General features: G+C 39.8%; 2 protein-coding genes and 1 long non-coding RNA gene across 3 annotated transcripts in view; 1 reads left to right on the forward strand and 2 right to left on the reverse strand.

Moving 5' to 3' along the window:
* Positions 1 to 359: 359 nt before the first annotated feature.
* LOC145486078 (putative skeletal organic matrix protein 5) lies at positions 360 to 5,691 on the reverse strand. The gene is made up of 4 exons (XM_081464786.1): positions 2,199 to 5,691; positions 2,078 to 2,111; positions 1,337 to 1,466; positions 360 to 1,211 (listed from the first exon to the last, which is right to left on the reverse strand). Exons 1-4 carry the CDS (start codon positions 2,368 to 2,370, stop codon positions 705 to 707), a joined length of 843 nt encoding a protein of 280 aa, XP_081320912.1. The 5' UTR covers positions 2,371 to 5,691; the 3' UTR covers positions 360 to 704.
* Positions 5,692 to 12,932: 7,241 nt separating this feature from the next.
* On the reverse strand, positions 12,933 to 16,850 carry LOC145486079 (putative skeletal organic matrix protein 5). The gene is made up of 4 exons (XM_081464787.1): positions 16,706 to 16,850; positions 16,573 to 16,603; positions 16,110 to 16,245; positions 12,933 to 15,974 (listed from the first exon to the last, which is right to left on the reverse strand). The coding sequence occupies exons 1-4, from the start codon at positions 16,779 to 16,781 to the stop codon at positions 15,450 to 15,452; spliced, it is 768 nt and encodes a 255-aa protein (XP_081320913.1). The 5' UTR covers positions 16,782 to 16,850; the 3' UTR covers positions 12,933 to 15,449.
* Positions 16,851 to 20,560: 3,710 nt separating this feature from the next.
* The window catches only part of LOC145484479 (uncharacterized), a 154,267-nt gene continuing 152,813 nt past the window's right edge, over positions 20,561 to 22,014 (forward strand). Inside the window, exon 1 of the long non-coding RNA XR_014049018.1 lies at positions 20,561 to 20,939. This is a non-coding gene — a long non-coding RNA (uncharacterized LOC145484479). The remainder of the gene's footprint in view (positions 20,940 to 22,014) is intronic.

The following is a 22,014-nucleotide window of genomic DNA, read 5'->3' on the forward strand; positions in this document are numbered from 1 at the left end:
GCCAAGTCGCGACACGGCAAGGCCTGCTGTGCTAAGTCATTCAGCTTGCCGAACTGAATGATTTCAAACGTCACACACACACTTTATTATTTTCAATTTATATTTTACAAAAAAAGGGCATGCCCGCAACTAGCAAAGGCTAATCTAGGCGGGCCATGCCTCAATAGCCGATTACAAAAATATACGTTGTGCAACTGTCGTGTTTAAGTCAAATTAAGTTCTTGAATTTAGTTCGGCACGGCAGTGGTACGACGTTTGGAATAGGCCTAAAGCTCTTACTTTATTCAGGGTGAGAGTCTGGCCGATACTCATACAGCCGGTCAAGTAACGAAATCAACAACTTCTAGTTAATCAAAATCGTCTTAAGACTAAAATATTGTGATCATTTGAATATTGGGGTATTATGTTTTTTCTCGCAGATAATTGACTTTCACTGAGAACGGGGAACTGTTCACCACAGGGCCTTAATGCTTATGTTTGACTAAGGTGGACAGAAACCAGCCAGGAGCTTGCACTCCCCGATTTTTGCATCTAAATCCGAACGTCCCAGCATTAGTAAAAAGGAAGTCGACATCTTTTTTTTGCCATCACCACTTTTTATTTGTCCTACAGTACACTAATTCTCTCGAAACAAAGCGTATCGATGCTAATCTATTGAGCCGTTAAAAGCTTGTTTGACAGGACGGCATCTTACAAAGTTCTTATCACTGAACTAGAATGTATCCCATAGCTTTGATGTGTTTGTCTCCATTATCACCGCCATGCATTGCCACGTTTCCACAAGTGATTTGTTTAGGTGGTCCTATACCGAACCCGATTCTCGAGTCACAGGTGGTGCACGCGTTCTCGTTGTTACTAAGAATGCCAATTCTCGCCCTACGATAACTGTTGCACACTGCATTGAACCCTTCCTTGTTACAGTTGCGCTGTAAGGAGGCCTGTGAGCCAATCAGCTTCTTCCACTTGTTACGACCCAGTGAGGTGGCTCGGTACTTCCCGTCAGCGATCAGTGAGTACAGAGAGTTGGCTGGCTTGTTGATGACAATGAACTTGGTCTGTTGGCCGATCTTCATACCGAGACAGATCTTGGAGAAGGGTGTGTTCCAATAGGTCGGTAACTTGGTCTCTTGTAAGTCAAACCCAGTCTTGCCTCCTGGAAGGTTAAAATCCTTCTTGTCGGTCCAGTGCGGGGAATTGTTGTGGAAGGTTGACTGAATGAGAGGAAAGAAAAATAGCCAGGTTTTCAAAACTTCCTCAACTTAATTGAACATTCGCAACTTTTTGTCTTCCGTATTTTATCTCTAACTAACCAGACGTCCCATCTGGTTTGTTATACCTTATGGCCATCCGTTTTCATGACCAGTGTCCATCCTCCATCTCCGCATTCGCCTATGCTTGTCATTTGGCAATACACAGGGATCGTTCCACTGTCAGTCTGCAGCATGTAAGCGTTATTTGCTCGAAAACTGATGAATAAAAACAAGATATTTCAGGTTCTGTTATACGAAGCCATTGTATGTAATTGCCTATCCGTTCCAAGTGAATTAAGCCTTAGAGAGGTTAAGAGCAAGCATCAGATCTGTAGCCTCGTTGCAGTCACTGGGAGATGCCTCTTGCCATGGCAAGGACAAAACACTGTGCCCATGACAAAAATCTATCGATGGTTTCTAGCCGCTAAATTTTGGCTCCTCGCTATCCGCATGCTCATGATCAATGCGCTCGACTCTGGGTGGAGCGGTCCGGGTTCGAGCCCTGGCTGGGGATTTAATTTTTTGCTCCGGGGCAAGACATTTAACTCTCACAGTGCCTCTCTCCATCTAGGTGTGAAAATAAGTAACGGCGAATTTAAAGCTTGGGGTAAACCTGCGATGGACTAGGATCCCCATCATTCAGGGCGTAGGTAAATAATCCTAATCGTTTCATGCTACAAGCACCAGCAATAAGCTCCGACCTGATGGGGCACTTGCCTCGTATGCAAACTTAACTCTTTTACCCCTCCAGTACAGAAAATGCGCGAGGCCTTTCAGTAGCATGTGGTAAGTATAGAACGTGAAAAACATTTGATGCCTTAACTTACCCGTATTTGTCATACAGTTCCTTGCAAGAAGAGGCTGAAAAGAAAATTGAACTCAGTCGTCATAAAAGAGAGAAAGAAGCGAGAAAAAAAAGCTAATGAAGATCAATTAGTCTGAGCTTACCTAGCGCAACTGGCAGCGGAGCCGGCGGCGGCGCTGGCATATTTTTAAACAGTGCACCAAGATCTGGCAGCTTCGGTAGTATGGGCTGAATGGCTGTGCCAGAGTCAGCGCCATGTATACCGATCGGAACTAGCAAGGTTGCGCTAAAACAAGTAGCAAACAACAAGTGCATTTTTAGAACTCAACAAAAAAAAACCTTTGAGCGTCTGGACGACTTTTGAAGATCTCTGGTTGCGTTTCCCCGTTTACAAGATGTTTTTGTATGCGCAAATATTTTCTTGCGTGCAGGCACGTTTACATGTGTACTGTGATCGTGACATGTGATCGTGACTTATAACAGCTGTCGTGAGTTGTAATAACAGGTAATGTGTTTGTAATAACGTACCGATCGTAAATTTTCATAACAAGTTGTCGAAATTTGCAATAATCCGAAGTGTTCTAAATTGCCATGATACATTGTGGTGTTTTGTAATAACCCGTATAGTGTCAATCATATTTGCATCTGTGCGCACAACTTAACTTTTACTTCTAGTGCATGTAAGCAAGATACAGGAATATGTTATATAGGAACTCATTTTTTTTTCAAGATGGCACGGTGACGAATCCTGGAATCTGATTGGTTCTTAGAGCAGTCCGGATTTTCGTATCTCTGACCTCGGTCACGTTAACGGTTTCACAGCCACTTAACTCTTATACAATCCAATGTATGCAAGAATAGAGTGTGTTCATTGTCACGCAATGATAATAATAAAGAAAAATCAAAAATCATTCAGTGGATAAAGTCAAGAAATTTTGATATCATAGACGATCTGAATAAAGAAGACAGTTTTTCAAGTTTAAGGAGCGTGCGTTGTCCCAAAGTTGAGATATTCGTCGAAATGTTCCGCTCAAAACTATAGAGCCTAGTCCTCCAATATGGCAGCCGGAAAGTTGTGTAAACATCTGGAACTTACTTTGACTATCTAGTCGACTGATTATCTGAACCGAACCCAAAAACATTTACTCAAGCACTTTTCAATCTGGTTTCCAAAGGAAGGATGCTAATGAGCTGGAAAGTTGTAAACAGATATAAATTTTATTAGTACATCTTATGCCTGATGAGGATAAAACCTTTAGTGGCTCTTCAGTTTTGGATTTGAGAATTTGATGACGTCACGTGAACACACTTTTACTTAATACTTTTACTTATACTTAATATGAGAAATCAACAAAGTAATAATAACCGAAACCATTAGAATGCGGTTATTTCATGTTGTTGTTTTGTAGAAAACGAAATGTACCAAGAATTATAACGCATGTGCACAGCCATTAAATTGCTCATAAAGCGTTTTGTTTGGTGACGTCCCATTGCCGTTGTCAGTGTAGTTTGCTTTAACTCTCTAAAAAAACCGCATGAACGGCAGAGGAATAAACATCCAAACGAGAACATTGCAAACGAAAACCTGAACACAGCCCCAACCGAACAAACAGGCGGCTGAGAGTACAGAAATCATCTGTGCTATGAAACTTCTTTTGAACATCAAAACGAGTTAAAGATTTTCACTGCATTTCCCGCCTTTTTGTCTCAAGTACTTTCGAGGAAGACGCGTGGCCTTGCGTGTAAATTCGCTTCGGCTGTCCACGCATCGCGCGCGCGAGTAACATCCTCAGAAGAAATGGGTACCATGTCTAAAAATAACCTTGGGCCTGACTTTGGGTATAAGGCTTATACGGAGGATTAACTGTCTTACTTTGAAGTTTCCTTGGTGGCAGATAAAGTTGTGATTGGCACTACGGGTTATTACTAAACGCGACAAGCGTTTTCATATTGTTTTCGCCGGGTTGGTTCATTTTGCACCTTTACAGGCAACCGTCGTGACCACCTTGTTCAACAAAATTAGCAGAGCCACAAGAAAGTACTGTGGAAGAGTTTTCTTCTGTACACTCTCTTTTTTTTTATAAGAAGATTTACAGTTTTACCCCTTTTTTTGATTCGCGCCTTCATCCTTAATTATTCTTGTTAATATCTCACTTTGTTATACTATTTATTGCTTATTTTCTTTTTATTTCTCACTGCACAACTGAAGATTGATGATGTTTTATCCGAAACATGTATCGTTTCAAAAACATCGTGTGGTTCATCAAAGCGATATTTTATGAGAATATCGAGGCTGAAATTTGCGAAATTGTAAGAATATTTTAAGAATACATCCAAGGCTGAATTTTTGAAAAGCAAATAAAAGTACTGCTGACTGGCGTTTGCTTCATTGTTTAAATGGCGGGTTTTTATCCACAGAATTAATCAGTCAATTGATCAAAAGAAAAAAAATATATAAATTGCGGATATTTGACTTTACTGATTGTGCTTCTCAGTTTCCAAGATATTCTTGTAGCGCACAAATATTTTCTTACATGCTGGCACGTTTACCTGTGATACTGTGATCGTGAAATGTTATGAGTCGGTAATTGCAACACTTGTCTTGGATGAAAACACCTATGAATTGTAATAACAGTTGTTGTGTTTTGTAATAACACAGCTGTTGTAAGTAAATATATGAAATATCGTATATTTGAACTGCGGAGAAAGATATGAAGACATAATTGATCATCACAGTTATATCCACAGCTTAAGCAGCTGTGAAATCAAAGCCTGAAAATTTGCAAGAATCCGAACTGTCGTAAAAAATGTAATTGCACGTCATATTTCGCATTGTAATAGCCCGTAGTGCCAATCAGAATTAATTTCATCTGCCACTTAGCTCTAACAATCCAATGCATGCAAGAATACGTAGTATGTAACAAAAAACCAAGCTAATGACAAAACAGCTGATACTATGAGTAAACTTTATTTCATTTTTTTTTCGGGTGCAGTGTAGGGAAGTCCAATCAACAATAAAGGGTGTGAGTTATGCAAGTAAATACATGAGAAGAAGGGTGGGAGAGAGGGAGTGGGGAAGCCCCCACCCCAACCCCTTGACTAACATTGTGACTTGCACCAATCTTCTTCATTCTTCTGTATCTGATACACTTGACGAAATTTAGATCTCTACATGTTGCCCATACCACATTCTAAATTCTACAGTATGACGGGAGTCAGGTTAAGTCCATTTGTGGAGGCACTCTGATCAAATAGAGTGCCTAAATAGAGTGCCTAAATAGTTAGACCCCGGAGTTGAAGAGTCCTCACCAAGCTTTTCGTGTTTGGGCAGAATGGTAGCGTGTGAAGGACTAAAATATACCATCCAGGGAAGTAACAATATTCTAAATTGCTTCAAGATATGGAAAAGACTGCTACACTTGGAAGAGACGCAAGTTCTTATCAGAGGCCTCAGTACTCTTCCCCCCAAAGAGCTCTCCTTCAAACAAACTGTTCCCTGGAGGATTTACATGTATGTAAAAACCAGGCCTCCGTCCCTTGATCAGTGGAATAAATTTGTATAGTTTGTGTCGGAATTGTTTCGCTGGGCTAATTCAGTTGGCAACTTCACGGATTCGCTGAACTTTTTGATCCATCTAGGAGTTCACAGATAGCACAGATTAAAACAAAGTGGAAACATTCTGGGATTCAGCTATTTTAATTGAAAGGAAACTCAGAAAACGCTCAGAGTTTGGCGCAAATATTTGCGTAAAGGGCAACAAAGTTCATAAGACTCCATTGCATAGTACGTTTCATATTGCAGTTTCTGTAACGATTGCTGTAGTTATCAATTAAAGACCAAACATGCTTTGTTTCCATTACGGCGTTGTTCAAATGACGTTTTCATTCTCATTGCATTTATCCCAGAATTAGATAAAAAGCTTGTGACCAGCAAGAAAAAACAATAAAAAAAAGGTATTGATTTTCCTTCGTCACGGAACTGCCTCAAAATCAGAGTTTGTCTGTCTTGGCATATTCTTTTGTTACTTTTTTCGACTTACCTAGACGCTTTCACAAACGAATCTATTTGAAATTTTTCGTCGTTTAATGAGATAACCCAGTTTTACTCGTACTCTTTGGCAATCTCGATGTATTGTGGCAATTATTGTGGTAATCATTTTTGCATTTTGTGATGCTCAGCTTGGCTCAAGTTTCTAAATTTGAATCAGCGCTTAGCCAGTGGAAATGTGACTGGCAGGCCTAAGAATATATTCGCTTTCCTCGACTTTCCTTGTGATATTTAAGGACTGAAGTACTTAAGTTTTCCAAAGATTAAATCCTTACATGTACAAAATGCATTTTGTATATGAAGTTAATTATTTTTATTTTGGCCCCTTTTTGGGTGTTGTTCCATGAAGGTAGGTTCCGTTCCAGCTAAGGTTAATGAGCCGGCTCTGTCAGCCCATTTAGACTACAGATGAACGGGGAAGCGCTTCGCCACCTTTACGAGATTTTCCGAGCTGTTAACATCTGCCTCGTAGCCCATTTGAACGAGAGTCAGCGCACAATTCTACATTTCGACGGACAGGTCTGATAAGCCCGTGAGATCCACAATTTTCGTGATGTGCGCGTGCGCAATGATGTGTTTCTGTTCAAATCTATGGTACAAGATTTCTTGGGCTTTCCTGTAGCCTTTTTCTGGTCCGGAAATTATAGCACAGTTCTTAATGGCTTCCCTAGCCTTCCCAGTACAATGTTGAATAAGGTAAGCTAGCCTCGTCTCGGCGTCCAGTACCCTATTAGCGATGTTGACCTCGAAGTTGTTTATGAACAAGCAGTAGTTAAGGTGGTATGGTACCCTCAAATGGACCAAAAAGTTTGTTTAAATATGGTGAAGAAAGATCAATTGTGTGCTATTGCACTCAAGAAGAGAAATTAAATTTCTAGAGTTTTACTCAAAATGGTTGCTATGGAAACCAGCCACAGCCTTTTGAAGTAGTGTTTTATAGTATTGACGCCAACACTTCCTGCTCTTTTACAAAACAAGAATTGACTGTGAAATAAGCACATCATGTAAGTTTCTGTTTTGTTCTGTGATATGAACCTAAGTTTTGACAGTTAACTCTTATTTTCAGTGCTTTTTACAGCTTTATTTGGAAATAACCCTATTTTTCACCACGCCCAGTGGACAAATCATCTCATGTCACGTGACAGACCTTAAAACGTTACGAGTTCTTGGTTTATATCATCACGACACTATTGGTCTTTGATGAGCCCAATTTTCAGAAATTCTACTTAAAAACCTTGCAAAGTAGAAATGTTGGCGCGAAGTCAGTCGGACAAAAGTAAACTTTTGAGAAAAATGCACTCTAAGTTTCTTACACGAAGTATTAAGCATTTAACGAGCCACAAATAGTGGGGGGGGGGGGGAGGGCAGATTGGATCTCGGGGGAGGGGGTGCAATGGTTGTTCTATTTTGTAAAAAGTTACCGCAGTTGTGGTAAATATTCCTTGTCATAAGGGAAATGAATGAGCCTGTGATGGCAATTTGAGGCAAAGCTTTTAACAAATAATTATACCAATCGAGTTGTGCATGTCTTAAAAGTTTTTTCTAAATAGTTTCGTTCATATAAATTAAAAATAATCTATATTTTTGGTCACGTTCTTATAGTAAACAGTCGTTGTTATGGCCGTTGCCACGTGAAAAAACTTATAGCACTGTGTACTTTCCTTAAATTTCACACTCATCTGGAAGGAAATTCGGCAAGATCGTTTCAAAATGTTTTTGACAAGTCCTCAAGGGTCTTAAGTCTGGTATTTCCAAGAAATTGAATTTTTCATGAACATCGCCATATTTTAGGGTACCATACCCCCTTAAGCGGGTTACCATCGAAGGTCAAAAGCTCTTACTTTTGGGCATTTCAAATTCTTTTCGAATTGTGTACGCCATAAGCTGCAAAGCTTCTTGTTGCTGTGTTGCAACTTTTGGGAACCAGACAGGTCTCCAGCACCGATGATGTTCTGCGGAGGTCCTGGGTCCTAAGGTTGAGCACCTGGATTCAGCACTGATTTAGAATAGTTTCTCCCAACTTGCTTGAAGTCGCCATTCTTAAAGTTCGATCCAGCCTGAGGCTCTTTCGCAGGAGGAAAGGAATCACGTGCTTCGTCTATGTAAACCGGTTTCAACTCTGCCACGATACCAAGTTTTGAATATTTCGAAGTTTCATAAAGTTCATCAACAGCCTTAGCTTTCTCCATTCCCCCTTGTAACTACTCAGCTCGTTTAGTTTTTAGCGGAGCTCCGGCGACCCGAAGGGCCGCCAAGGGGAGCCCCATACTCATACCGGGAAGCCTGGGTACTAGTTTCGCGGTTTGTAGGGACAAAATTTTCGCGGGAAAAACTGTAAATATGGCGGTCCTTCATGAATTGTCATAATTTTAAAAACTTTTCATCAGAAATTCGTCTTTGGGGTAGAAAACCCTATGTAAAAATTAAGAAAATACACATACCCGCTTTCAAGTGGTTGGCCATGCAGAAAGAAACTCAAGAAATATGGAGAAAAGTGCAGAGTTTGACAAGGAAAATTACGTGAAGTGGTTGGCAGATATCGGAGCCTCTACATCTGTTTCAAAACAAGGACTAACAATGAGGATAAATCGATTATCAAGATATCCAGGACTAGTCCAGAAATGCAAGGTAAAGTCAGAAAAAGCTTAAGTATTTCCCTGTAGTCTTGATTCCGCGGATATTCCACCGGCCACAGCCGGAGGGCAGCCACCGACGATGTTTGAAAATGGAATACCAACCAAAGCTTATTGTAGTTATCCAGTGGGACTAAGAGGAATCTGTTGCCATGTATTAGCATTGCTTCTCTTTTTGAAACACTATCATGAAACTGGAGAGAAAATACAAGCCTTAACATGTCCAGAACAACTCCAGAAATGGCATAGTTCCTCACACAAGAGTGCTATACCAATGGTACCACCGAGGGAGGTAAAAGTTAAATCTGCTGTAAGAGTTGAAAACAAAGGAGGTACCAATCAAGTGGCTGATCCCCAAAATAGCACGATGAAACGTGATGTTCAACAAATGGGAGATGAAATGAAAAGTGGAATCATTAAAATTGAGGACACCTTTAAACCATTTGAACATCATGTGTACACAGTACTGGTTGAGTCCACTGAACAACCCCTGACTTTTCAGTGATACAGTTATCTGATATAGAACCTGGGTGGATATCACTGAAAAAAAAAAGACCCATCCCACGTGATGCAATTCCAATGAGGGCTTTGCCTGTTATGGTGTTCTTGTAGTTAGAAAACATGAGACAATTTAAATCAAGATTTGATACATGCTGAAATTTGAATTCAGTACAATCGAGGATCATGTCTGTGAGTCCATGGCCAGTCGTAACGAAAATGTTTGGCATCTTCTTTAATAAAACCCAGCTTTAGGCTTCAGGTTAATACACGTGAAGATTGTCTCAAGGAAAACTATCCTGACTAACTAACAAATTTGCACTGAATTGTGCTCTCTCCTACTTTAAGCATAAATGCCATCACACCCTGATGGAGAGAATGTCTACAGATTGTAAGCACTGCAAAGAGTTCTGTTGATTTATCTAGAGATCTCTTCCCAGTACCTTTACAATCAGTAAAGATGATGACATCACTGTAAGGCTGCACACAATTCCAGAGAATGAATGAATGAATACCTTTATTTAGGTGTCAAACTAAAATAGCAGTAAATAACCACTAAATGGAGACACTATAAATAAATTAAAATTAATAAAACTATTTACAATTGATAAAACGAGTGTGAAATTAATGAGATTATTTACCTGTGCATGATTGTTGAGTGTGGCTTACAACTATTTACAAATACATATAGACTTTATAAAATACTAAAGTGTCTGTTATGTACGACATAAAATACAATCAGAACAATGAGCATCAGTCAGTAAGGAATTTAAATCAAGCTTTCTAATACGTTGCCTAAATACCGGTAATGCAGGAAGGTCTTATATTTTTGGGTATTAGACTCCATAACTTTGGGCCAATGTATCTGATGGAATGCTTGCCATATGTAGTCGTGTTAAATCTTTGCATGGTGAACTCCTTGTTTCTCAGTGAATATTTGGTGTCTGTCATATGGAGGAGGTCTGCAATATATTTCGGACAAATGTGTTTTTTTGTCTTGTACATAAAAACAGCCATATCCTGTAACCATCTGTTACGCAGGGTGCACAGATTAGCCATACTCAGTAATTTATCATTTTGAACTGTTCCACAGATAATCTACACAAGTACTTAAATGTATTTGGCTTCTTAATGAGAATGGAGTAGCTAAATTGCTCTTGTTGTAGCCTTTTTACAGCAATCTTCAGTTCCTCATTTTGTTTATTAGTATTTTGCTAGGTTTGTTCAATGTTTCGCAATTTGGCTCCGTTTGGCACCTAAAACGTGAATGTGGCGCATCTCTAAACGCGCGAGCACTTACTAGAGAAAAGAAAGTTGATATGGGCGAGAATCTCCAACCTAACCACTGTCCAAATCGATAGACTTCCACAAGTGAAATACACGTGTGTAGATTTGAAAGGGCCAAATCTAGCATCTTTAAAAAGTCCAGTCAGCATAGTTTGAAATGCCGACACAAAAACTGCGACTGGGACGAATCTCTAAACGCGCGACAACTTACTAGAGAAAAGAAATTTGATATGGGCGAGAATCTCTCGCTCAAGCACTGTCCAAATCGATAGACTTCCAGAAGTGAAACACAGGTGTGTAGATTTGGGGGAGCGCTAAAAGTAGCATGTTTAAAAAGTTAGGTAAGCATTGGCTGGGATTCCCGCACTTAAGGTGGCTGCCTATAGTTTTGGGGGAGCGCTAAAAGTAGCATGTTTAAAAAGTTAGGTAAGCATTGGCTGGGATTCCCGCACTTAAGGTGGCTGCCTATAGTTTTACGATCGCACGAGCGCTGAGGAAGTAATCTGCGCGCGCTCAAAGGAAAACGTCAGTGTTTTTCGATATTTTGTTATGTCAACATGAGCACAAAAAGCAAAACTGACAGTGAATTTTCTCGCGTTTCCTTCGGTGAAATTCCGTAAAATTTGGCAGATTGGTAGTAAATACTTTACTTTAGTCGGAGCTTGTTTTTCAGGGAAATCTATCAGACCAGGCTTTTTGCAGCGGTAAAAGACGTAAATTTGAAACATCGAAAAAACTGCATTTACAAACCCTACTTTTTTCGTGTTTAAAATTCGTATCCCGCTGGAAGCGATGTGATGTAATAATTTTGGAAGATTTCACCAAAGGAAATTCGTGAAAATCACAAATAAAGCCATAAAAACAGTAAAAAACACATTTGTTTTGGCATTTATAATTTTAGACTAAATCCCAAAATTTTAACAGAGATGATAGCAAAACACTATTTAATCATTGCTTATTACAGGTAATAATTTTGAGAGGACTAGGTGTGAAAGCGAATGCGAAAACAGCATTCAAAACATAACACTTGCGGTCGCAACGCCATGAATGATTACCTTATGGAGCCACCTTAAAACGCGAGTGTGGCGCATCTCTAAATGCGGGAGAACTAACAAGAGGAAAGAAAGTTTATATGGGCGAGAATCTCCAATCCAAACACTGTCCAAATCGATAGACTTCCACAAGTTAAATACACGTGTGTAGATTTGGAGTAGGGCTAAAAGTTGCATCTTTAAAAAGTTAGGTAAGCACTGGTTGGGATCCCTGGACCTAAAACGCGAGTGTGGCGCATCTATAAACGCGCGAGAACTTACGAGAGAAAAGAAAGTTGATATAGGCGAGAATCTCCAACCTAAACATTGTCCAAATCGATAGACTTCCACAAGTGAAATACACGTGTGTAGATTTGAGAAAGGGCCAAATCTACCATCTTTAAAAAGTCCAGTAAGCATAGTTTGAAATGCCGACACCGAAATCGCAAGTGTGGCGCATCTCTAAACGCGCGAAAACACGCGAGTGAAAAAAATATAAATAGGCAAGAATCTTCAACCCAGGCATTGTCCATAGACTTCCACAAGTGAAATACGTTTGTGTAGATTTGGTGGAAGACCAAAACTAGCATTTTTATAGAGCCCCGTAAGCATAGTTTGGGATCCCCACACCATAAACGCGAGTGTGCCGCATCGCTAAACGCGCGAAAACACGCGATAGAAAAAAATGTAAATGGGCGGGAGTCTCTAAACAAATTTGCTTTGCGACGTTTACTGAGAGTCCTTTGCTAAGAGTTGTCCACTGGTATTCGATGCCAGTTGTCTTGCGGAGAAGAAATGAGTTTTCCAAGTCGTTCAATACGTTCTTTATTGCGCTGTGAGATGTCTGTAGAACGGTTTACACTTGAGTGCATGTGGAAAGAAATTTACATTTGCTTTGACTTCGCATTACTCGTGCTGCTTTGTCATTCAACAGAATTAAAACCAAAATCAAAAGCAGGTCCCGCACGCCGCGTCAGCTACACTGATATACTTTGCACACAGAAGTCCCTTACATCAAATCAGAGGATATATGACATAATCTCAGCCATTATGCAATAACCTTTTTCAATTTTATTACAAGTTAATCTGGTGGGAGATCGGATGCCGCGAGAATTTTCGATTTGCGTCAGCTGTCCCAGACCTTTTACATTTACCAAATTAAATTCAAAATAGGGGACATGAAAACAAAACTCGCGTTCTCGATTTTATTCATCCTTTTTCTTTATTATTTGAGGGACTCAGTGTATGCTTCGAGTTTTCAGCGGCTCTCTTGGTTGTATGCGCTTTTTATAACTGGCCAGAGTGATTACTTTGGTTTTGTTTTTATTCCACCCAGTTGAAAACCGCTCTATGTATAGTATCTACGATTCACTGCAAGGTCAGTGAGCTCGGGTGTCAGCCGCGTACGTCTCAAACATACCCAACCAAAATTGCTATATTTCAGCCACGTTGATCAGATTTTGTGAAGCCTTGGTTATTTGAGTCTGTTAATCCCTCGTTAATATGGCTTTCCGCTTTTTTGGGGAAGAAGAGGTTGGTCTTAACTCTAATATGTCTGAAATTTTATTCCTCCCAAAGTGCAACAGATGTAAAACACAATAACATTGATCAAAAAGATTATTGACCATTATTAAAATGTCAAGTTCAGGCTTCTGTTCAGTGATCTTGAATCTTATAAATAAAAACTTAATTCTCTTCCAAAACCCTGTAAAATTAAAGTTTGCCAGCAGGCCCGCGCCAAGTAAAGCAGGATAAAATTAAGGACGTTCGCGCAAATTGTTTCTGGTGATTCCTTACTGCGCATACGCCACGTCATGCATCGATGCGCGCGCTAAGTAATAAAATGAACAATGATAGGGCAGATAAGCATTGCTATAGCTCTGCGGCTCGATTTAACGATCTTGGACGTTCCGTGAACACCGTTTATCTTCTGATGGATTATTTTCTCTATCGATTGTCTACGTTTAGCGAAAAAATGGAGCAAATCTATCAATTAGAAGTTTGAATTTTTTTGCAAAATGCGCCATCGAATTCCATTCTTTTTAGCTCTTGGTTCAACCAGTTATCTGTGCGGCGGTTTCAAATACCTCTTGAGGGGTTAGGTTTTGTGGAAACGTTGGCAGAATTTGGAATTATTAACGCAACGGATTCACTTATATAAAATACTACTATTATAGTTTGTTTCTATTTATTTATCTTCGATATTTTAAGCTAAAAACCCTGGGGACCATGCTAATTTTTGCGCTGCAATTTTTCAAAATCAGTTTTTCACACGCTTTATCTCTGAAGCGAAGTCCGTGACCCTCAGTTTTTTCTCGTTTCTGAAACCAATAATTCATTATGTATCAGTATGGAAGTGTGAAAAAAATCTATCGAGTAGAACCTTTTCGCGCGCAAGTCCTTACAACCCGTACTACACCGCATGTCTGAGTGTGAAGAAAAAGCTTGCTTTATTTCTGCAGTATTCAGTTTTAACGCGTTGATTTTATCAGCTACAACATTACGCGGAACATCGCGGTTGTCGTAAACTTTTATGGCTGACAGATTACTCCTTAAGGCTGGTTTCCATATGATCGCAGACGATCGCGGATCGCGGATCGGAGATCGCAAAACGTTCTGCGATCGTCTGCGATCATATGGAAACACACTTCTGCGATCGTGTGCGATCAATTGCAAAATTGCCATGGTAACGCTTGGCGCGAGATTTCTCGATACAACAAAGAAGTGAAAAACCCAGGATAGTAAGCGTAATTTGTCACCCACGAGATCAAAAGGGATTCAAATGGTATACTCGTGAAATTAGGAAATGAATTTCACTTACGTTTAGTCAAAATTCTAATGATTTCCCTCGCCTTAGATTATAAGAATTTTGACAAAACACGTGTGAAATTATTTCCTAATCTCACTCGTCACCATTTGATTACCCATAGATATCCTGCGCATGCCCTCTCGCTTATCCAGACACACAAATGTTTCTGATTTCGCTTCCTGTTCTAACGGCATAAAAGCCAAACAACTTCAGTCTGTTTTCCTCTGAAGACATTGTCCCAGTTCTTACGAGAGACTCACTGCATTGTTGCTGATGAAAGCAGAAAGAAGACAACAAAATCTAACATACTTCTCGAAAGCAAACTCCGCGTTCGCTCACATTTCGCCGCCATTTTCCACAATATCACACCTAACGCTTCCTCGTTGTTTTTTTTGTTGTTGTGTTACTAACAAGAATGCAACCCCCTTTTCCCTCCGAGGGGAGACTTCTGTAAAAGGAAATTTAACTTCAATCGTCGCTTACAACGATCCATCAAAAGAAAAATAGGGGTCACCCAACGCCCAAGATCCTTACATCCAGCCAAAGCTATAGCAATAGCCATCTGCCCTATCACTGTTCATTTTATTACTTAGCGCGTGCACGCTGCATGACGTGGCGTGTGAATTTGCGTGCGCGGTTAGGACGCGCAGAAACAGTTGACGCGAAAGTCCTTAAGATGTATGCAATTTACGAACAAACTGGTTGTTGTCATTTGCTAAATTTATCAGCGTTATATAGTTGAGAAATATTTCGGAATAATGCATCCAAAAACTGCAGAAATATTCCTTCAGTGTCAAAAACAAATACAGGCAGTTTTTTCCTTATTTCGCAGATAATAGAATTTTTAGAAGTTCAACTCGAGGTGTTATCGATACTTTTGCGTACAGTCAAGCTAATTGTTAATTGCAGATGAGTCACGTTCAGTGAAACCCGCGCCGATGGGTGAAACCTGATATCAGCAAAACACAATAAAATAAGTCAAAAACAACATTTCTTTTTATTCCCACCACCTTGTTTAATCTCATTTGTTTCACAACATTCAATTTCTTTGAATGGTCTTGAAAGGTCAAGTGACTGGGCCGTTCTTATCACTGCACCAAAATATAACCCATGGCTTTGATGTGTTTGCCTCCATTATCTGAACTCGGGTGATTTACAGCCTCGTTTCCACACGTGTTGGAGTCATCATGATATCCTCCTGTACCAAACCCGATTCTCGAGTCAGGAGTGACGCAATCGTTTTCGTTGTTACCAAGGAAACCGATTCTTGCTTTGGACGAGCCCTGATCACTACCTACAGCATTGAAGCCTTCTTTGTTACAGTTGGTCTGCAAGGAGGCCTGTGAACCAATGAGCGTCTTCCACGTGTTACGACCCAGTGAGGTCGGGCGGTATCTTCCATCAGCGATCAGTGAGTACAGTGAGTTGGCATGCCTGTTAACGACCATGAACTTGATCTGACTGCCGATCTTCATACCAACACAGATTTTGGAGAAGGGAGTGTTCCAGTAGGTCGGTAGCTTGGTCTCTTGAAAATCAAACCCAGTATGGCCACCCGGACGGTTAAACTCATTCTTGTTGGTCCAGACTGGGGAATTGTAGTGGAAGGTTGACTAGTTGAAAGGAAAGAAAAAAAGCCTGTTTTCAGAAACCTGACAACGTTACTGAACTCTCCTTTTGCCTTGTTCACCTACCAAGCAAAACGGCTAAATTAACCAGGATGTTTGCTTTCATCTAGTTTGTTATACCTTATGGCCATCAGTTTTCATGACCAGTGTCCATCCGCCTCCTCCGCATGCGCCAATACCCTGGTTGGTCATGTGACAATACACAGGGATCTTTCCACTGCCAGTCTGCAACATGTAGGCTTTATTCACTCGGACACTAATGAATGAAAATAACTTGCATTATGTTCTATCATACAAAGCTTCTGTGTTTTACTGCTTATCAATTCGAAGTCAGTCAAAGTCATCCTTGGAGAGGTTTAAAGCAAATCTTTATTTTTGGACAATTCATAATCAGATCTCTACCTTTATTGTATTTACTGGAAGTCCATGACAAAAATCGATCAGTGGTTTCTAGCTGCGACATTTATATTCTTGCTACACACATACAGAAGCTTCTCAGTGCCTCCCCACTATTTTAGTGTCTTAGGCCTTGTCAGAAGCAGGGTGAAAATAAAAGTGAAAAACGTTTGTACTGTTAACTTACCCGTTGTCATACAGTTCCTTGCAAGAAGAGGCTGTAATGAAGAAAATTCAACTCATATAAAGCACTCGTTACAAAAAAGGGACAAAGAAACGATAGAATGAAGAGCCAATGAGATCTGTTATTTCAAGTTTACCTGGCGGGGGCTGCAGCGACATTGAAATATTTTCAACCAGTGCGTAGAGATTTTCCAACTTCGTTTCCAACTTCATTTCCAAATTCTTAATGGCTGACCAGACATCTGTCCCATCAAACGTGTCAGATTCGGCACCTGATCATAAAAATCACATGTACGTTAATTGTTGCTCGCTATTGAAAGGTTTAAACAACAGATTTAAACCGTTCGATATACATCGACAAAGTAGGAAACATTTCGGAAAGTACCTTGACATAGGCTTCCCATCTCATCCAACTTTGCAAGGACAGTCTTGCAAGTTGGCCTTTCACCAGCGTTCACGAAAATGGTGAAATACACGAGACAAACAACTGCGGGGAATTTCAACGATACCATTGTTTAGTTTTAAAACCGAACGCTAAGTAAGGCTTTCAACGACCTCTGATAATTGAAAATTTGAACAATCCGTTCGTTTATGAACCCTTTCATTGATATTTTACATTCAATCTTTTTTCTCCTTACACAAGCCTAGAGGTTTTCTTCCTTCTTCCGTTGAGAATTGGTAAGTCAATCAGTTCTCAGCTAATGATTGGTTCTTGCGTTTGTTACAACCAAACAACCAATAGCATGCTAGCTCAGGGTGATCACGTTTTTGAAGAGAGGCAAAATAACCATAGATACTCGTTATAAATTATATATTGAGTATTTAAGTTTTTGTTACCTCCCATTAAGTCAAATAACCTACGGTATGTTTGTTTGAAATAGCCGAAGAGCGCAGCCAAAAAGCTGATAAAATAACCATAGCTACAAAATTTCTGGTTTAGAAAAGCTATTGAGTCTTAAAGTAATTAGTTTCACCACCTGTTTAGAACCTCTGGTAGAACATTCTTGGATTAATTTTCGTTCTTAAGCTTGTAAACATCGAAATAGCAATTTATGGAAAAAGTCGGAACTTGCAAGTGAATTGCAGTCCGTCTTCTCCAAATTGTTCACCTGTAGGTTTTGTTGCAAACGGTTAAGTTTTATATTTCTACCGTTGTTTCTTTTGGCTGGATATTTTCAGGACATAGGCTAATTTTTAAAAAGGAACATTTTGTCAAGCTTTTCCTTGTCAAAGGAAATCATGAAAATTATTTTGGTGCGTATGCTTGCTCTCGCAAGGCCCTCTGTTTGACGAAGAGTTATTTTGATGATTATTCACATAGGTTCCTAACATCGAGTCAGTTGTTAGCCAGCGTAGGGGGAAGTTCAAGTGGTGAGCTAATTAAAGTTCCCAAAAGCTACAAGACCCTACAAGTTAATGTCTACTTTTTCTTTGACGTTTTACAGGCTAACAGATACAGAGATTAGGACAAATGAAATTTTTTAAAGGCTGATAATCGATTTACTGCTTATTTACCGTCTATTAAGTCAAATAACTATGGAGGTTTTACTATGAAATTGTAGAATAGCTAAGCCATGAAGAGAATTAAATAACCATAAATTCATTTACACTGTTTTTTGAGGCGATACTAACATTTGTCTCGTTCTTGTGCCGATTCTTGTGCCGATTCGGAGGTTTTTTAAATTAAAACTACCTCTACGAAAGAGTTTAATTTAATTAAAACATGAATTGTTGTTTAAACAGGTATTGAATATACGCGGGTTTAATATTAATAGACGCTTCCTCAGTGAGTTCCCGCTGAGATCTCCGTTTACGACTGCTTCGTTGTCGATACTCCTTTCATTTGACTCCTGAAACTTACCCTTCTGTGCATTGTCTGGTCATATTCACGGTCTCATCAGAATCTTGTTTAAATAAGACCAAAATTAAAATGCAGTTTTTGCTGTGTAGAGTGGGACTGGTACTGTGGCTTTAAAGGTTTATATCAGTTTATTTTGTCCGGTACAGTTATCTTGATGTAAAACAGTTACACTTGAAAAACCCATTTCTGCAGGAAAACGTATTTCCCTAGGTGAAAAGGCCTCGTGTAATCACAGCTATTTGTTTTTTTCTTTTTGTTTTTTTTTCTTTCATTACTCGGGCCTCCGTTGGAAAGCCCGATTCATAAAATGTAAACCGTTCTTGGTCGCCAAACTGGCGGGTCATGGTCCTGGGCGTTCCTAGCGTAGACCGTAGAATTAGGGACGAGAACGTGACATCTTTCTGTATACAGAATGGAGTGTTTCGTGAAGAAAGTTTTGGCAAGAATGGCGTCTTATACGTTCATTTCACATACAAAGATGTCGATCGTTTTCGGAACGGGTCAGTCCCGGCACGAATTATATTCCTTGAAAGCCTGACGTAAGCAAAGTTCATGTTCGACTCGTTCTCACGAGATAACAAATAAGCCATGAACGATTTCGAACTACCAAAACCATTGATAAAAACACTGCGTTAAAAAAACAGCTATGACGCTGATGTAGCCGGACGCGGCGGCTATGCGAGTAGAAACGAGGAGGATTCAGGGATTTTCCCTTAAGCGGTTAATTAAAAGACCAAGTTCATCAGCAAACTAATACAGCAAAGTAAAATAAACGGGAACGACTAATAGACTAATATATGTGTGGTTTGAGCAAACTAAAACCGGAAAATTCCTGAACACAAAATTATGAGGCGAAGCAATGAAATCTTTAAATATTTAGGCAAATTAAAAAGAGTGAAATTACAAGTCTAGTGACCCTGTCACACTGAGCCGTGTACCTCAGATGTTGACAAAAAAAGCAAGAACTAAGCTGCGAAGAACTTCGAAGATGAGGCAAACAGCATGCGATTGGATAAAGAGGACACTCAACGAAGCAACTTGAATAGTAAATATCTATGCGTAACTCTTGTGGTAAAGTATCCTGATTCTTTTGTTTGTTTTTATTGTGTTCGATAAGTTTACTCGTAAAGTGCGATTTGGTACCAGTGCGGTACGAAACCCGAGTAAACGCTCTTAGAGCGTTTAGGTTTCTGTTAAACTGAGACAATAAAAGGGCGTCCTAGAAGGGCCCGGGTTTAGATTAGAATACCAGTGTGAGCTTGAGTACCAGTGCGACTAGCTGTTGCCCGGTGATTATACATTTTGTTTTCTCCAACATCAATTAGCCTGTAAACTGACCTTCGTTAGAGGAGCCAAACTTCAGTGCTGTCAGCAGAAGAACCAGAAGAGATATTAAGCCCACAAAGACAACCACGGCGAAGAAGGCGCGTTTTGATCCTCGAGCAGGGTTCGCTTTCACAGGGTTCACTTCGTATCGGTTGCAGTGATCGTCGCTTGAATGGCCAGATTCCTCTGTTTGATTCGTGTTTTTTAATAGATGAAAGGAATCCAACGAAGCCGGCTTGTCAATATTTTCATAGACCGGGTTTTCACTCAATTTTACGGGAGATTCATTCATCTCGAATTGTCTGCCTGTTTAGTTGATTATTTCCAGAATAGATCCAGTGAGATCTCTTGAAGTGTTAAAGCACAGTTTACTACATTTGTGAAGCGGGATCTTCTTTTATACCTCAGAAAGGGAAACAGATTCCTTGACGAACGTCAGAGATTGAGCCTAATCCAAATTAAAATGATAGCTGAGATCAAATTCAGTGCCGGAAGCACTTTCACCTTCAACTGAAAACAGGAACAGGAACTCTCAAGGTAATTCCTCTGAAATAAAAGTGACAATAGATTTTTGTTCAAACTTTGTCCACTGAATATTTGTCATGTGATAACTTCAATTTTGAAATAAAAAAGGGGGATGCCCATGCTCATTAAGGAGCAGCGAGGCAGTGAAAATGCCCCATTTTGGCATTATTTAATGTTTATTATAAGAACGCATTCCCAGTAATTGTAACATCTTTGTGAGCCCGGACTCATAAGAACACGCATTAAACTACAGTCAATACAATGTGTCGGACACAAATAAACGTTTTAAGTTTGATTCGGACAGAAAGCTAAATCCTTGATTAAAAATTTGAACCAAATTTCTTGACGTGGTTACCGACTGCAAAATAGAAAAGACCACAGTATATCTGCTATTTTTCTTATTTATTCAATTTTCAGCAATAGAAATTAGATCAGTCTTTTCTCACGCAAAGCTTATGATTAGTTGATTACAATGACCGGAATAAAAATTAGGGTGCCCGTGCTCGTTGGTGAGCTAGAGCCATTTTTCAACTGACAGAGCTTAATATCAAAGCAAATCCGTCATGTTTTCAATGTGCACGTGCACGAGCGCGCGCTAATGACGCCATAAATTATGCGCAGTAAGGATGCGCAATGCAAATGTGAGGAATGACCTTAAGGTGGCTTACTACAGTTTTTCGCAGACTAGTAGCGCGCGCTATAATTGCTTGCCAGACGTCAGTATTAAACGCGCGTGCACAAATGACGCAAGCAACCCTAATAAGAAACAAAAACCACTTCAGCACTTGAAAGGCGTTTAATCACTTCGGTATACGTAGCAGTAGTTTCAAACTCCGTTCAAAGATGTGTTTAAGCCTAGGGCCAAAAAAATATGACAAAAAAACTCGATAAACAACCGGTAAAAGAGCTCTAAATTACTCTTGCTTTATCGCACGCGATACATGGCGTCACATGAGCGCGCACTTAAATTAAGGGCATGCACAATTCAATTCTCGTCCAAGGTTGTAAAAGCCAGTCTTTGATCGAGGATTGCTCGAAAACCTACCCTACAACCCATGATGAAATTTTCACAGTTGATTTGTAGTGGTGAATCACGTTTAGAGCCAAAATTTTAAGAAAATTTGTTAGACAAGTTTTGAGCTATTTTCGATTTCACATTTTCTTAGTTTGCGAAGAATCTGTCTATTGGGAAGTGGTCAAAACTATTATACATATAAGGGACCCACTAGAATAACTTGAGACTACTGTCTCTTTCCATAGCCCCCTACCCTTATCCAGATACCAACGGTTTCTTTTATAGCTCCTCCTCATCCCTTGACAAGTGACCCATGGTATCTTTTATAGGCCCCCCTCCCTTCAGAACCTACCCGTGGTATCTTTCATGACCCCCCATCCCCCCCTCAAAAAAAAAAGGGAGCCAAGAGAACCTCTATTTGCTGCTAACCTATAGTCTCTTGCTTAACCCCGCCCCTCACTATACACACAAACACACACACACACACACACACACACAGAGAGAGAGAGAGAGAGAGAGAGAGAGAGAGAGAGAGAGAAACAGTATACCGGGTTACGTACACTATGGTCACATTATTGTTCCTTTACTCGATCTTAGAATATACAATCATCTCTGGATTGCAAACCTATAGAAATTAGAAATAAACCTTTTAGATGTTTGAAAACAAGTTCGACAGTCATGTTAAAGATTTTTTAATGAAGAAACACAAAAAATCACCA

The sequence above is a fragment of the Orbicella franksi genome, chromosome 4, assembly GCF_964199315.1.
Source record: "Orbicella franksi chromosome 4, jaOrbFran1.1, whole genome shotgun sequence".
NCBI lineage: Eukaryota > Metazoa > Cnidaria > Anthozoa > Scleractinia > Merulinidae > Orbicella > Orbicella franksi.